General features: G+C 35.6%; 1 protein-coding gene across 1 annotated transcript; it reads right to left on the bottom strand.

Moving 5' to 3' along the window:
• Positions 1–9,417: 9,417 nt before the first annotated feature.
• Positions 9,418–11,207, bottom strand: LOC149576888 (allene oxide synthase 1, chloroplastic-like). Its single transcript, XM_089820513.1, has one exon. The coding sequence runs from the start codon at positions 11,178–11,180 to the stop codon at positions 9,729–9,731; it is 1,452 nt and encodes a 483-aa protein (XP_089676639.1). The 5' UTR covers positions 11,181–11,207; the 3' UTR covers positions 9,418–9,728.
• Between the last annotated feature and the right edge of the window lie 6,463 nt (positions 11,208–17,670).

The raw sequence follows: 17,670 nt of genomic DNA, 5'->3' as shown, positions 1-17,670 counted from the left end.
ACGGAATGAAAAAAGAACAAAGAGTAATTTACATATCAGCCTAAGTAAGGTTCATAACATATAATTAAGAAGGATGGAAAGGAGACACAAATGTAGTTTGTAACCCTGATAGAGGATATTAACAAATATACTAGAAGTTCATTTCCATTTGAGATTTTCCTATTTGACATGGCTACTAATGCATCCATGACATATAATAAGGATATTGAGAATTTATGTCAATTAGCAACATTTTCTATGAACAATATTATAGATAAAATCAACCAAGTGAGAAATAGTGCCCAAGACATCCTAGGAAAAGTGATAGATAGACTCCAAAGTACTAACCAATAAAGGTTACTAAGAGAGATTTGGAAAAGGGATCACAAAGCATGGTAGAAGACTTTGATAGAAACTTCTTTATACTTGAGTATGTAGCCACTTTGAAGGCTCAAGGAGAACATGATACAAATTTGTTCAATATTAGAAATGATCTAACAGCTTTGAAATTTTTAATTAAAAAGTTGAGGAGTTGTACCTTCGAAGGTAAATATTTGTATAGAAAATGTGCCTTAACACATAAATTTACTTAAGACATCTCCACAAAAATCAAGAATTAAAATAATGAGTTCAAGAAATAGTGAATGAGTTAAATAATCCAAAGGCTTAAACTATAGAAATTGAGCGGAGAATCAGCACAATCTATGATGAGTTACAATTTCTTGACTTGAATAGGGAAAGAATCTTGAAGAGACTCTCATTACTAAGAGTGCATCTAACCTTGAAGATTGATATTGTACAAAGGTAGTTGGACACATTTTAGAAGGAAATGAATCATATTAAACTTTTTCCTATTAGGATCTTAGTGTAGCATAAGTTGCATCTTATGGGTTGTCTCCTTTAACCAAAATAGTAGATGTAGTGAAGGACTCTTGAGATAAAGAATTTGGTAGTTTAAAGAACTAATGTGGTGACTGCATGATGCTTCTTAGCACCCATAAAACATGAATATTATAAGGTAGAACTACAATTTTGACTTTTCTATAATTTTTGGACACACTTTATTCATTGATGATAAAGGGGGAGAGTGATAGTGTGAAAAATTGTTAGTGCTATATATATTGTAAAAGGAGAAATAAATTAGAGAATAGTATATAATGTGAACAAAAATTAGTGCTATATTTAGAAGATGGTATGATAAATAGAGATGATCCAAAAAAAAAAAAATTATGGTCATGTGAAATACTTCATAGATTTTGCAAATTTTGGAATTTTGACACAACCAAATTTTCCCATGTGTTTCCATCAATGCCAAAGGGGGAGATTGTTGGAAATTTTTCTAAGGTAATGTACTAGGGTTGTCATTTATGGAAATATATAGCCTATTTTTAGACAAGAAAATATAATAATATATTTGAATTATAGAAATATAAAAAAAATTCTAAGAATGATAAAGGAAAATAGTTAATAGTCAAGAAGTTTGATTCAATCCACTTCACATAAGATACTTGAGGTTATTCACACTTACAAGAAGATAAAACAAGATTTGTACAACATGTGGGTAATCACACTAAAGATTATTTCAAGTAGAGTGTGAGTTATTGTAGATTTACCAAGTATAGGTTGCCAGTATAGAACAAAGTTAATTGTAGAATACTAACATTTTGGTTGAACAAAGTGGATACCTTTGTTGATCTTGAGGTATGATAAGATAATCATCTCATGAACTAGGAGTGAAAAGTATAGAATATGTAGGAAAATAAGGTCCCAATACATATGGACTTTGATGGATAAGGACCAAGGATGTACTCAAAAGATGCAAAGGGATAATGGGTAGTAATATCAACATCCTAAGAGTGAGAATCATGATCAAGGCTACTAATAGGCTCATTAATATCTTTCATAGAGGAAACTTAAATAATAGGAGAACTTGAAGCTCGAGGGTGTTTATTCTTATGCATAGTCTTAGGAAGAATGGGAAATTTATGAGGTGGATATGAAGAAGTAGGAAAAGGTAATAAGGGGAAACTTTAATCTTTAGAAGGATCTTTGGATAGCATAGGAAGAAACCTTTTCTCATGATTTTCAGTATGTCCAATGGAAGTGGTATCTATAATTTTCTTGGGAGATGGAGAATACATAGGATATCAACTTGTATATGATTTTCTTGAGATGGAGGGATGAAATCTTGGAGGAGATGAAAAGATATGTAAGGATCTTGATTTTGATCTTTCTTGATACTTGTTTCTTCATATTTTTATAGTCCTCTTAATATGGATCCAATTCTAATGACAAAGGAGTATCTTAGGTTTTCATGATTTTCTCTTGAAGAGGTAGCGAAGGACTACTTTGAGTATTTATAATAGGAATCATGGTGCATGAAGGTTAGGGATTGTAACATTGAAAAATTTTGTAGCCAAATGCAAATTAGATTGGATTTCTTTTGGAGGTGTCCCTTGAGGGTATGCATAGTCCATATAAAAAGTATTAGTTTCTTTTTTTAATGTAGCTATGTTGGAATTATTTAATATTTTAGTGGATGCATGAGCATTGGAAGAAATAGATGCTACAAGGGGATCATTACTAGACATTGGTTCAACAATATGATCTTTCTCAAGAGTAGTATATTTATCAAATGTGTCTTTAGAGGTTTCAATGTCAAATAACCCATCATCAATAAGTTCTTTGACTTTATATTTTAATTTTATGAATTTTTTTTAGTTTTATGCCCCTTTTTTCTATGGTAGACATTTTTAGAATGGAGTTTTCATTACACTAAAAGACCAATCTATCAATACCTTATATAAATACTCAACTTATAGTACATAGGAGGTGGTTAAGCCCATGTCATGAATTCCAAGGGAAAAACTAAAATAAAATCAATGATCTCCCCCTCAACATTACTCAAGGATCTAAGAATTTGAACCTGTGACGAAGTTCTGATACCACTTGTTAGAATGGGGTTATCATTGCACCAAAAGAATGATCTATTAATATGTAATACAACTACTCATATTATAATACATAGGAGGAGGTTAAGCTCCTATCATGAATCTTGAGAGAGGTGCTAAAAAAAAATTCAATAGTCACAATAGTGATCATCATTCCACCACTTAAGTTTTATCTGGGGTTCATAAGGTCTAGAGTTTCCTAGTAAAGTAGTAATCTTGTTTGTCACTAGGTCTTAAGCACCACATTATATGAGTCTCCAAAAGGTATGAATTCATGCTTAGGTATGGGCACCCAATAAGATTTCCCTCTAGAGTCATTTCATTTGTTTGATTCACTATCCTTGGAAGCTTATTTTTGTTCATCAAGTGAATATGATGCATCCATATCTTCATCATCTCAGTCAAAGATAGGTCCATCATAAAGTTCTAACATAAAGTCTTGATCAAAGGTTGGATCATTGTCTTTGTCTCTATGGTTTCTATTTTTATGGGGATGTACAAAATTTAGGCGCAGAGGAAGAAAATGAATGATGTTTAGAAGAGATGGAGAATGTAGACCTAGAAGAAGAGCATGAACATAATCTTGAGAAAGATAACTCTTGTCCGTATACAAGACTTAGGAAAACTCATGTGATGATGTTAATCTTTCTTTTATATATTTTACAAGGTTAGACTATATATCCATGATGTCCTTAGTTAGATGAAGGTAAGTGGAATCATTTATTTCTTCTAGTTCTTTGTATCCATCATGTAGGTCTTAAAACTACTTAGTGACATAGAGGAACTCATGATCATTTAGACTTACTTGAGATTTTGTAGAAAAAGATTTGAATCCTATAAATTTGGATAAAAACTCAAGCTTGAAGGAGAATAGAAGTTGATAGGAAAAATAGAGTATCACTGATTTCCAAAAAAAAGTGAAGTAAACAGTACACATGTCCAAAGTGATATTATAAAAGAAAAGATAACTTGTCACAAGATGCCCAAGTTGTGGGTAGATTCCCTATGTAAGTCACTCGTGAATAAGAAAAGATAAGATAAAATATCAGTAAAAGAGATAATAGGAAAATATGGAAAATTGAATAATTCATTAACCAAGGTTGTGATTACCTCAAGCTAGCTTTTGAATGAAACAGAATCCTTTCATGTTGAGACAAGACCAAAGGACACAAGGAGCTAAAAGAAATTTGTGTTCACAACACTTAAGCTTAGTTTTGAAAGTTTAACCCTAGAAAGTCATTAAAATCATTGTTTTGTTGGTTGATAGTTTAGAAACTTATAGGAAAAAAATTTGAACTTTATTTTCTTTTGTTCCTTTTTTTTTGCAATTTTATGACTTTTTTGTTTTTTCGAGTAAAAACATAATGAAATCATTCAAAAGGAAAAATATATCTAAGGCTTAATTCAATGGATGTGTCCCATTTTTTCCCAAGTGGGGAAGATTTTAAATGTTCAAGTTAATAAAACACACCAACAACCTATTCAAGTTTCTAGTAGGATGTACAAGCTCAACTAGGGGATGTCCTCAATATACACAAGGTATGTGAGGTCTGAATTCTTAGATCAAAGAGAATATTGTCAAAGAATAGGGATGAAATGGTAACCCAATGAAATTCCAACTCATATTTAATTTAATTAATCATTAAAGATACCAAATATGGAGAGAATCATTAGTGGAAGTGATTTCGTTGGTTATTTGGCAAACAATCATTATTATGATGGGTTGGCATAAAGGTGACCATATTTGCATTGACAGTAAAGGATTTAAGATTAGATTGTGTAAAGGTGAAAAAGGTGAGAATAATTACCAAATTTGGCATTGAGATTCTTATAAGATACAGTAGGATTTTTTTAGAAATGAAAAGGTGATGTTTATTAAATTTGATGGTACTCACATTAGAAAGTACTTAAGTTGGATTTTAAATGGTGTGGTCAGTACAAGTTTGTGCCTCTCAAGTGGCATAAGTTCCTTAAGCCTTCACATTTTGGTTCTCACTATTGCTTGTACATTATCTTGAATTTTCTAGGTCTTCTTTTCGGTCTGAGCTTTCAGCAAAAAGAGATTGTGGTTATGTCAGATACCTCTAAAGATTTTATCAAGGATCTAGGGGAAATAAAAGATATGGGTGGTTGTCCTTCTCATATTTCACCAAATTCCATTGAAAACTATAAGGACAATTAGTGTCACATATGAAGTGCATTGAAGGAAATGATGAGGTCATTTTGATGTAGTTTGTTAATACCTAGAACAATGGGGGAGTGATTGCGAATGAGATATCTTTTGAGATCAATGAAGAAGTTATTACCAAACTGGGTGGATGATCCTTGTAGGGAAAGAAATGGAGAAAAAATACATGTGTGGTGGATGGCATAAGCCTTAATGAATTCTTCTAACCTAATGAGGGCTCTATTTGTGGTCATGGTGGATATGTTAGAATGGAGCTCTCAGACCCTAGGAAAGGGGTACGCTATACAATTATGAGATATCTCACTCTTGAGGATAGATTTTAGATATTCTATTACTACCATTTTCTTCTTTTAAACAATTTTTGCAATTAGGATCTTATATCCTTCCCATTCTTTCTACTGCATTCCATGGAAGGTAATATTTTTAAAGTAGGGAAAAAATGAAAAAGGGTAAACCCTGTATAGTCCTTCACCAGGCTTTCATGTACAAACTGTATGAATTTTATCATAATATTTGTCTCATTTAGCCTATAAGTGTGCAAGTTAGTCTCCTCAACCTAACCCTCTCTACCTTGACCTGTCAGCACTCTATGGAGATTGTGACCACCCTGGATAACCCAACCCCAAAGTTTAACATTATAAATATAATCAAAATGGAGAAAAACATCTAGATTATGAACAAGGATGTTAAATTTGAGGGTGGCAAGAGAATATCCATGAGACATAAGAAGAGGAGAGTTCATATGGACCTTGACCCAAGAATGGAAGTGTCGCCTAGTTCTAAATCCATAGATAGTTGTAAACATAAACTCCCCTAGAAAAAGTAGAAGAACAAAATTACTAAGAATAAATTGACTAGGAAGGAGAGGATGAAGCAATTGGTGAGCATAAGGGTTGGGATAGAAGCTAGTTAAGCCCCATGTATTCCCATGTTTCTGATACTTTGAAGACTAAAACCCTTGAGAGGTCTAGGGTTAAAAATGGAGAGACTCTAACCTCCCTTCAACTTGTGGTTGGTAGAAGTGAACAAACCTTAAAGAGGAACATTGAGGCTCAAAATACGGCTTAGGATTACATTAGAAAGAACCTGAGAAGGTTGGTTGAAAGATAGGAGACTCTAGAGCAAAGGTTTGATTAGGCCACCATGTTTTTTGTCAAGGTGATGCACTCGGTGGCCTCGACCCTTCACCTACTCCATGTTGAGAAAGAGGGATTAACTACAGAGTCAAGGGTGGACTGTACGGGCTCCATGTAAAATTTCTTAGCTGATGATTCGCTCAAAATGTTGCTAGATAAGCCAAAAGGAATAGAGAAAGGCCAAGGGGAAGTAGTACCCCCTTTTAATTTTATTTTATTTTATGCTACTTTTAGAGCACTCGACTCTTGGTGGCTAACTTAATGGTGCTTGTTTGGACTATTGATAATATTTTATTTTTATATTTCATGCTCAGTCCTAGTTATAGATTAGTTTGTAGTAACTCGGATAGTATTGTTTATAGTGTTTTATGTCAAAGTTGGAATACTGTGATGTCTGGTATTTTGAAATTGAAAAGTGGGGTTAGCTAAATCTTGAAATATCTTTTAAATAGAAGGTTGTTTAGTTTTGTGCTTTGGCCCAGCCCCCATTTTTTGTTGCTTTCAATTTCAAAAAAGATTGGATTTTTTTTCTATTATTTCAACCAAAAATATAAAAATGCAAAGAAGAGAACTATAGTAAAATATAAGAAAGATTTCTTAAAATGAAACAACTTTGTGAGTATCAAGCTTAATAGGGACCCATTTTCCCAAAACATACTAGGTTTCTTAAATTTACTAATTCTTCCATAATATTACATCTATATAAAAAAAAACGAAAGAAGTAAACTCCCCATCAAATTACTAGACCATTCCAAAAATTTAAAATTTTCTAAAAATAACACTAAATTTGCAACTAGAAATGAATTTTCATGAAAAATAAAGCTAAAATTATAACTGACAAAAATCTAATCTAAAAATTCTTTTTTTTTTGACTAAGGCACATTTGATCCATCGCAAACCTACAAAAAAAAACTTTCATAGAAAAATACTAAGTTGTTTGGAATATATGATCAAATCTTTCAAAACCCTAGGGTTTTACCTTCAACTCAACCGACATAAGGGTTAGCCTTAAAAACCAAAGTTAGAAGCCTAAAAAACCACTTGATTAGATCCAATACTTGTGGCTATGAAAAAAATGAGGAATGCAACTAAGATGCAAGAAAATTAAGCTATTGAACTCAAAAAAATGTGAGAAAATAGAGTTAGAAACTTGGTTCTAGCCACATACTAGGTGCCAAAAGTGTGGCACACTTTGCTAAGACCTTATATCTGGGGGATCCAATGAATTAGAAATATTAAATGATGATTTAGAGTGTCCTATATATGACTTACAAGAAAAAATATGAAAATAAAGTATGAGTGTGACTCTGAAACGAACCTCAATAGGAGACCCTTGCAAGGTGCATCATAGAATAGAAGATTCAAAGATAAGAGCAAAAATGTTGGTATCCAAGAGTAAAATGAGAGCATGCAAATGCAAGTGAAAGCTAGAATGAGAGTGCAAGATAATCCAAGATGAGATGCAATAACAAGAAAGAAAACTAAACTAACAAAATGAGCAAGATTACTCTCCTATTTAGACTAGATAATGTAAACTATTATGCAAAATTTGAGCTACAATGAGAGAAAACTAGTACCAAAGTATTAGAATGCAAAAAAGTGTTCAAGTGCTCCAATAGCTCTAGAATGAAACTTGCAACATAAAAATAGCACAAGAGTCTAATATTATGAGAGAGTAAGGATAGAGACTCCTTTTAAAGAGAAATGGATGATGGGAGATTAAGGAGCAAAATCTATGGTTGAGAAATATTATTGTTTTGACTTTGGTATAGAAGATTCTCAAGAAGCGAAAGTGATGGACATGGTTAAGAGGCAAAAGATACATGGAAAATAATATGAGGAAAAAGAGATTTCATTACCTTAGAAACTGCATATTCAATGTGTAGTAAAAAAACTTTTTATTTAATCTTAAAATAGGAAATTCATTTTTCATGTGTACACATTGGATAAAGAGGATTTATTAAATTAAAATGAGCATTTTATTTTAATTAAATAAAGACTTAGGCTAAGGTGGTCAAACCATATGATATAATCCAATAAATAATTAGGTGTAGATTTGATTAAAAATGATAGATTAAATAGACATGCAAAATAAACAAATCATATTATATGATCTAAGCATAGAGTTTAAAAATGCTTTAAATGAATATTAAAAACACTCATTACCTCTTTAATATCATATTCAATTCTTTTGATTACTCTTCCAATTGGTTCCACTTTCTTTGAAATATCCTTCTATTATATTCCTTCAAAATCTCCCATATCACTATTGGTGGATAGATTGTGCATAGTTTTGACAAGGTCAATTTCCTAACCTTGATCAACCAACATTGAAAAATATCTCCAATCTTATTTGATCTCACACCAACAATCTTGTGTACACTTACATGGAGCCAAGAGATGATAAACATCTTCCTTGAAATTTCCTTGCATCACACACTTAGTTGGGCCTATGAAGCCATATTTTTTCCTCCTTCCCCAAGTAAAATTCTAAATTGTTATTATTCTATTTACTATTGATATATTGGAGACACCAAGTAAACTATTTTACCATATGATGTAGTTAAATTGTAAGGATATGATGATGCAGTATTGTAAGACATGCATAATATTACGTGAAGCAATTAGTTAAATAGTATGATTTCATATCTTTTACTAGTGAATGACATCTCTATGAAAAGAGATATTTGTATAAAAATCTTGCAAAATCTATTGTGCAAAAAAGATTATTATAGAATTTTATTTTTTTTATAGTTACCTTTTACAAAATCCTTTCAATTTACTGCCAATTTTTAAAATTTCTTATATGTTACTATTTTATTTATCTTTTAAAAAAAATCAGTATTATATTAATTTTATAGTTTTATTTTAAATAAATAAATATTTCTAGATATCTCTTTTCAACATTTTTAAAAATAATTTTTTAACCCATTACTTTTTTCTTTCTTTTTTCTTCGCGATTTTTTTTTAAATATTTCTTCTCATTTTACTAGTTTGATTTATAACATTTTTTTTTAATAAAGAATTACACGATTCATAAGAATATTCTCATGAACTCACATGAAATGCTAATGCTTCCATCCTTTAAAATTACCGAATAAATTTAATTGTTATAAATATAGAATTAGACCATTTATAGTGCGAAGAGATAAAGACTTGCAAATTTAACTGAAGAACAACCATGCGGTAGAACTGAACTCTATAAAAACGACATAACTATACATTCAATTACATATTTCCAAGAAATCCACGAAGGAGGTAACATAACACGACATCAGAGACCCCTAAGACGATGAGACCCAGCACTAGAGATCACACCATAAAACATTATGGCGATCAGGAAAAGGAGATAGGCAATCTGATATATATCTGTCCTGAACATGCTGGGGCAGATTGCCAGCTACATCAGCGATTGAAAGACACCATTACCCACAAGAAGTAGAAGCACAAGCAAAGTCATGATCGATTCCTATATTAAGAAGCCTTGGTGAGTTGTGTAAAGATAGCCGAAGAAGATGACTCATCTACAGCGAAAGAATCATAGCGAAGAAAGAGATGAGCCAGCAAAAGCCTGGCGACCATCACAACAATATCCTTCCCTGCGCACTGCTTATTCTCAACCGTGGTCTCATCCGTTTCGCGTCCATTAGACCACAGTACATACTCCAAGAGTTTCTCCCCTTCCTCTCCAAGAAACCTCCCCGGAACAAACTCCTCCCCGTTGGTGAAAACATGGGAATCCTTCGTAGCCAGCGGCTGATACCCACCGAGCAACTCACCCTTCTTCACCTCATACGCCGCATCGTACGACTCCACCCTAAAATCCCTCTTCGCCCGCCCGTACTGCAACGGCACAGGCGGTTCCATCCTCAGCGCCTCGTAGACAACAGAGCGCACAAGCGGCATGGACTCCAACGCCTTCATATTCAGCCCCCCATTCCCTTCCACGGCCCCGCGAACCTCTTTGACAATCTCTCTTTGCAAACCCTCACCCGCCTTGGCAACATAGTTGACGATACTGGGGAAAAAGATGAGCATTCCCCCGAATGCATTGAAGCCAAGGTTGAAAAGCAAGTCGTGGCAGGCCTCGTCTCTCCGAAGCCCTAAGTCCTCTACGGCGAAATCGAGAAGAGCGGACCCGCTGGTATAGATGAAATCGTAGAGTTTCTTATAATCCCGGGAGACAAGAGCAAACGGGAGAGGGAATGTGTGAATTGTGAGCTCGTCGAGAACCTTGGGCAAAACGCCCGAGCTCGCAATTGGGGCGAGCTGAGGCGCGAGCCATGTCTTAACATGCGTTGGCCCGCTCGTCCCCAGACTGGCCGGGCCAGGAGCCACCGGATCTGCCCCGATGAGAGCCCGGCACAGAAAATTGAATATCAAATTATCCACTTTGTTACTGAACGACGCCTTCCCATCTTTCTCCAATGCTTTTTCCACTTCAACACACAGCTCGTCGAACGACCGGGCGAACTCGGGGAAGATCCTGGGGCGAGCTACTTTGAGGACGTGGAAGCAGAAGGCCTTGAGCTTGCCGTGGGTTTCCTCGGAGGGGTCCTGATACACAGCCGTTCGGCATCCGCCGGTGAAATCGGTGCTGGGCATGTAGGTTCCCGTGAGGACGTTGGCCTTGTCCACTTTGGTGAGGTCGAAGAGCGTGGGGAAGCTCTTTGCGTCCAGGAGCATTATGACCCTCGAGTCCGACACAATGGGCGGGCCTGGCGGCATGTTGACTCTCAGTACGGTGCTCTTGAATTTCTTTATGCGCGTCTTGAAGAAGTTCTCGGCTCCTTCTGTTACGAAGTACTCGAACCGGTCGACGACAGCTCCGACGAAGGGGAGGCCATAGGAGCCTGGGATTTCCTTCACTGGAAGAGGGGAAGTCACCCCTGGTGTGGACATGCTGGCAAGAGCTCGCAGCGACATGGAGGATTGCAGCAAAGGAGTTGCGATTTCCTAATCCTTTATGGAGCAGGGAATTCACAGGTGTCCAATAACCTGATGACATTTGTCACAAGCTAATAACTGATATCTTCAGCCCAACGTACAGCGTACTCGATGGAGGATACAATTTGAATTAAATACCTCAATGCATCAAAGGTAGCTTACTCGATGTAGGATACACCTTGAACTAATGCTTGTGGGGACCATTTATTGTGCAATTTGTGAATCCTTAACATGTGGCATCCTTGCTAAAAATGACACATTCACATGGTTGTGGCATTCTTGATGTTAGAATTACCCTTTCTACATTGCTATCCGTCCTTCAATGTTTTGAAAGATGTTTTCACATTTTTATATTTTTTTGATGGGGTCATCTACAAATAAGTTTTAGGTACTTGATATAGGCCCATGGTACCTAAAACTTCTTCAGCTAAGAGTCGAGGACTAAGGAGCCAAATTCGCCCAAGGCATAACCCTGGCCTCATTCCTTATGATGTTTTCAAGCCTTTCACTTACCAAGACTTGACCTTTGGTGGGCTCTTTATGAGCCATTCAACTTCATCAGTAGACCAAGGGCCCATTGACATGTTTTCACATTTTAAGGAAACCATGCTGATTACTTTTTTCTAATCATTTTTTCCTTCCTTGTAATCAGCATTTTTTCTGATGACTTTTTGGATGATTTGTACAATGAAGAGTCACTTTCTCTCTATATTTTGGATTGACCAATTATGTCTCTTTTAGAGGGGTCCTAGTTGATATTCTATCATACATTAACCAAAAATGCCACATAGGGCATGAAGTTCACAATTAACGATAACATAAGAAAAAGAAAAAGAAACAAAGGCACAGTAGCTAGTTCCCCTCTTTCTCCTCTAGGTCCTTTCCCTCTTTTTCATTAGGATCCTCTATGGTTGGTTCCTTCACCTCCTTCTTGATCGGTTTCTCGAGCAGAGTCTTGAGCCAATCATCCACAAGGAATCTGTAGAGGGACTGTGTGGTCTCACTCTCTTTTCTCACTTCCTTCTCCTCCTTGTTCATCTATAGAAAGTACATAGTGGTGGTTTCCAAATGCATGACCCTTGTAAAGAACTCAGCAAGAGTTCCAACTTTATGCCATAGGGCTTCCTGATTGTTGGCTAGGTCATGCATTGACTTTTCAATCCTATCCAACCAAATTTTGCTTTGCTCCTGCCCATGGCTATGATGCTATTTCATCCCTCCACCCTTAGCAACATCCTTCATAGGGGAGGTGATATCTTTCCCCAAGCTTTTATCAAGGGATGGGTTGGCTTCCAGGGTGTCAAAAATGGTGGAAGGGCTTGGAACATCCTTACTCTTGAAACTAGGGTGTATAACTTTCCTTTTCCTCCTAGTGGATCTCCTTTCACTCTCCATGGACTTAGAACTCACCTCCTATTTGGGGGTTGTCCTAAATTTTTTACTTTTAAGTCTTTTATTGGACCTCTTAGCATCTTTATTACTCCGACCAACATTGGTATCAGAGTCAATAATGCTAATGTTTTTCCTAGTACCTAGAGGCTTTTTGTCCACTTTCGAGGCTAAACTAGGGCTAAGGTCCATGGACACTTGAAGTGTAATAGTTGCGAGGGGATTAACAAGAAGAGGCATGTTGAGGGCAGGTTGGAACCTAGAGAGTTTAAACATGAAGGCCTAGTGTAGGATATAAAAGGGTCTTCCTTCCTCTCTTTTTCTCCTAACATTAAACACACTATCCTCCATTGAATGCAAACTAAGTTGTGGGAAGGAAATCAAGTCTTCATTACTAAATTTTTTTAGAGTAGGAAAGTGGTAATAGTACAACTCCTAGAATCAGTCTTCAAGTGTAATGTAGCACATATGACATAGCACACTATGTCTCAAGGCTTGGGTAGGCCCTCCCTCGAGAATCCACCCCACATGCAAATAGACTCCTCCTTAAGGTGGAAGAATTTCTTCAAGCTCATTTCGTTAGAAACTCTGGCCTATTTATGCCAACTCTTGCCCTCAAGGGACAACCCACCAACCGTCACAACAAGCTCCTCTATCATTTTGAAGGCCACCCCATTAATGTTCACCTTCCTATTATTCCAGGTGTTGATAAATTGAAAGGATACATGCTCATCATACCCTTCAATATCTTCCATGAATGATAACAATCCAACTTCTCACAGATAAACCCATGCTGCCTCACTTTCCTTGATACAGTCTTCAATCTTATCCAGTTTAATGTGATCGTTGGCACCTATGTCTTCACTGAGCTCAATCACCTAATCCTCAATTTGCACCGACATCCCCTTGTTGTAAGAAAGAACTTGGAAGCCAAGGCAGTTTAAAGATATAATGCTAAAAAATAATCTTGGGGAAGAAATTCATGATTCCCATCATAAAGTCACAAGGTGTCACAATTTCCAATCCCCCTCTAGCTCGACCACTTGTGAATGATACTTTTTCCATTGAAATTAATTGTTACCAACTATGCATGGAATAAAGCACTATGGCATTGTCTTTATGTTTATTCACAATGCATGTCCTTGGTAGTTTTATTATTTTGACCAAATCTATGTGGATCATCCTCTCACCATAGTAATTAGTGGTCATGGTGAGGGAACCCCTAATGGAAATAATCACAAAATTTTTTCTGAATATTCAAAACTTTATAGTTTTTAAGCCAAGGGTTCTCCCGCCAACCTAGATCTATAGAAATATGTCATGTGTTCTGCTTCATCATATTGTGCCACAAAGAGAATGTTCGCTTTCCACCATTATTTGTGTGGATGGTGGGATTTGGCTGACATCATCCCATTCCTTTATTTTTTCCATGTTGTGACCAATTTTAGCAAGTTCATTTGCAACTCCATTACCTTCCCAATAGATATGATCCATGTGGACTTCTTGAAGCCCATCCAACAAGATGTGGATTTCCTCTATTTTTTCTTTGATCTTCTAGCTACACTGGCCTTCTCCCTTCATAGTTGTCATAATTATGATAGAATCTCCCTTGATAGTCAATTTGTTAATTCTTCTAGTGCTCACTATCCTTATTCCCACTAGCAAGGCCAAAGCTCCTGATTTCTTATTTGGACCCCCTCCATAGTTCCCATCATAGGTAACCACCATCTTACCAATATTATCTTGAACATTATCACCAACCATTTTCCTTCCAATAATGGCTAAGCCATCAAAATTGAGTTTCATCGAAGATTTCAGAGGGGGGTGCCACATTGTTTTACATCTAGCAACAACTTTAGAGTTGTCAAATCTTGCCACCTTCATACTTAAGTCTCAAGAAGTATCTGATCTCATATCTTGATCCCTTAGGGGGTTCGAGGGGGTTTCCAATGCTAGATCTAGCCACATTCCTTTAGGATCCTAGTCACTTGCTAAAACACCACTAAGATAGGAGCAACTTTTTCTCAAAATATATGGTTATTATATTCCTTCCAAATTTTCCATGACACATATGGGGGAACGACTCTCAAGAAGGTTTTGAGGTATGGGTGACTAGAAGGACCATTACAGTTAAAAAACTGATGGAGGTTCTCATTGAAGCACCAATGAATCTCCCACATAAAGAAAATCTCCCTCCAAACCTCCAAAGAAAAGGGACAATGTATGAGGAGGTGTTGAATGGATTCCATTGTGTTGTAAAATACTACACAATAGTTGACCAACTGGAATCCTCTCCTTTGCAGGTTATCAATGGTGACGATTGCCCCATGTAGAGCCATCCACCAAAAGAAATTTATCCTTGGCAAGATCTAAGGGTGCCAAACATTCCTTGGACACTACCCCTAGGTTTCACCACCCTCATGACAACAAGTATGTTGAATGGATTTCAATGTGAGTCCTCAGAGGGGGTTAGTCTCCATATTAAAGAATTGTTCAATGGGGTGGAGGTCAGGTTGATATTATAAATAAGGAGGTCCTCTTTTTTAATGTCTCAAATAATAAGATATGCAAAGAGTATTCTACCACCATTACTATGTATGATGTGATCCCACTTCCCCCTCTAAGGTTCACCACCTTAATAGTCTAAGTAGGAACCAATATATCTTTTTCACTTTTTAATGAATTATGAAACCCTATCATTTTGGGTCAATTTGAGTAACCCCTAGCTTGCACCCATGGGAACCATTACTCTTTTTGTGCATAAGCTCTTGAATTTAGAGCATAAAGGGTAACATCTACATAATCCAAGACACTAGTTACTACTTTTTCTAGTGTCTTATTGGTGTTTCCTTCTTGATTTTCCATTGCTTTTAATTGAGACCTACTATCCCAAAAAAAGTGTTTTCTCTCCTCACTCAAAGAGGATATAAGGAAGGAGAAAAAAATTCAAAATAGTTGCTTCTACCCATACTCCTCTTATTTATCCCTATCATGAAAATTTTTACACTTTGACCATTGTCTCCTCTTCATTCAAGGTTTTAGAGAAAGTACATTCCTTATGGCCTAAGCCTCTTCCTTTGACTCAAATTTTTCAACATGTGGCAATGTCTTTTCTTCCTACATCTACACCTACTATAAAAAAAAGGTGAACCATGTTATCTAAACTCAAGACACACCTTCCTCTCATCATTATTGACATTATGGATATACTTTTTCCTACCATCTATGTTAAGATTAAGAGGTCTTTTAATTCTAAACCCTCTCCCTTGGAACCTTCTCCTTACCATTCAAGGGCATACTCAGTCCCACCTACTACTTGCATGGAAAAAAAGGAAGGGAGCTTGTGATTGGATTGGTGGTTGTCATGACAGTGAAATCTCTTGTTTTATTTGTAGGGACCTCCTCTTTCTCAAGACTAACATCAATTGACACTCTTATAGAGTATCATTCCACTAGGCCCTCATATAATCAGAAATCTAGGTCGCATCTATGTCAAAACCAACTTGTGTTTGAATTTATGCATCATCATCAAGAAAGGGCCTTGGTACCTAAGAATGTCACAAGAAATTAAAGTGCATCTACCAAGCCCATTTCTTCCACTTTTATTCCTAATCCTATTGTTTCTCGCATCTCAGCTACTCCATTATTTCAACCTATGAACTCCTTCATCTTGCTTTCCCATAGACTAAAAGTGATGATTGGGCTTTGTGACAAGTTGGTCCAAGTATTTATCTCTTTGTTGTAGGATTTTTTTCTCATCATCTCTTTGCAAGATATCATTGTCTCCTTTCAAACTAATACAAATGTTTCTCAAATTTTTAGAACCTAACACATTAAAGTCTAACAACCTTCACTAAATCCATCTCTTGAGCATCATTTTATCTTCTGTATAGTGCAAGAGACTACTCCAATGGATCACAGTTCTTCACATCCATCCTTAAGGTGGAAATTTGAACAAGGCCCTATGATAGAATTTCATCACTAGAATTCCACTCTAACAAACCCTCTTTTTATTTTAGTTCTCATAGTCTAGAAAGCTCTTTTTTTATAAAGTTATTATTTCTTCTTTTGAAGAGATTGGTGAGGCACTGTCTCTGCATCTACACCTTTGTATGGGTTGTATATAAGCTATAAGGCTTGTTTGTTTAACTCACTTAAGGGAATTCTAATGTTGCTCATGATTATCAAGTTGTCTATCTAAATTGTGTTAGTGGAGATATTGGATGAGAATTTGAAGGTTACCTCATCTTTTGCTCTATCTATTGGTAGGGCACTTAGGGATAATGTGGACTCTATGCCGTTCCATTCTTGATAGGTCTTATCCCAATATAATGAGGATTTTGAGGATGATGATATCTAGTAGTTGACCTATAAAGGTGTTCCCATTTTTGTATCTTTAGAATAGGTTTTTCTTGTGGGCATTTCTTAGTGCAAGACACTATCTCATTTTCGTCTGTAGAAGACAATGCGCAAACCTTTCAAATATCACCCTATCATATGCTTATTTGGCTTTTTCAATGCATACTAGCATGATCTAATTCTACCTACCACAACCCTATCTAGGTTGTAGTGACACTCTCATAGTCAAAGCCATATCTTTCCATTTGAACCTCAATCAATGGACTATATTCAATTTATTAATTGAAAATTTGTTATATTTTTGTTAGGAGATGGTAGAATTTGTTTTATATTTCCACTTCTAAGTTATTTTTAGTGGAAGATTTAAATGTTTTTTATTTAAAAGAGGTACGAAAAGGGCCCCAAACCCGAATATATCAAAGGCAACATCAATCAACTCTATCATGTGCCATTACAACCAAGTAGCCAACAGATTTCAGCGTAACATAGATATATCAATCTTTCCTTCAACGAATCTCTTCCTTAGACAGGTTATTATGAGAATAAATTTCTTTCTAACCTTTATAATTTCATTGTATGCAATTTAAATTTTTAAGTGTTCTAATATTTTATATATTTTCTCACTTCTATTTAGATAACTAGAAGCAATATGATTCTAAATAATTTTCAGTAAATTATACTTTTACTTCTATAATATCTAATTGTTCAAATAAATATTTAA

This window comes from Cupressus sempervirens, chromosome 1 (assembly GCF_028749045.1).
Source record: "Cupressus sempervirens isolate cs-2001-9-10 chromosome 1, ASM2874904v1, whole genome shotgun sequence".
NCBI classification, from domain to species: domain Eukaryota; kingdom Viridiplantae; phylum Streptophyta; class Pinopsida; order Cupressales; family Cupressaceae; genus Cupressus; species Cupressus sempervirens.
This window is presented reverse-complemented; position numbering and strand designations above follow the sequence as displayed.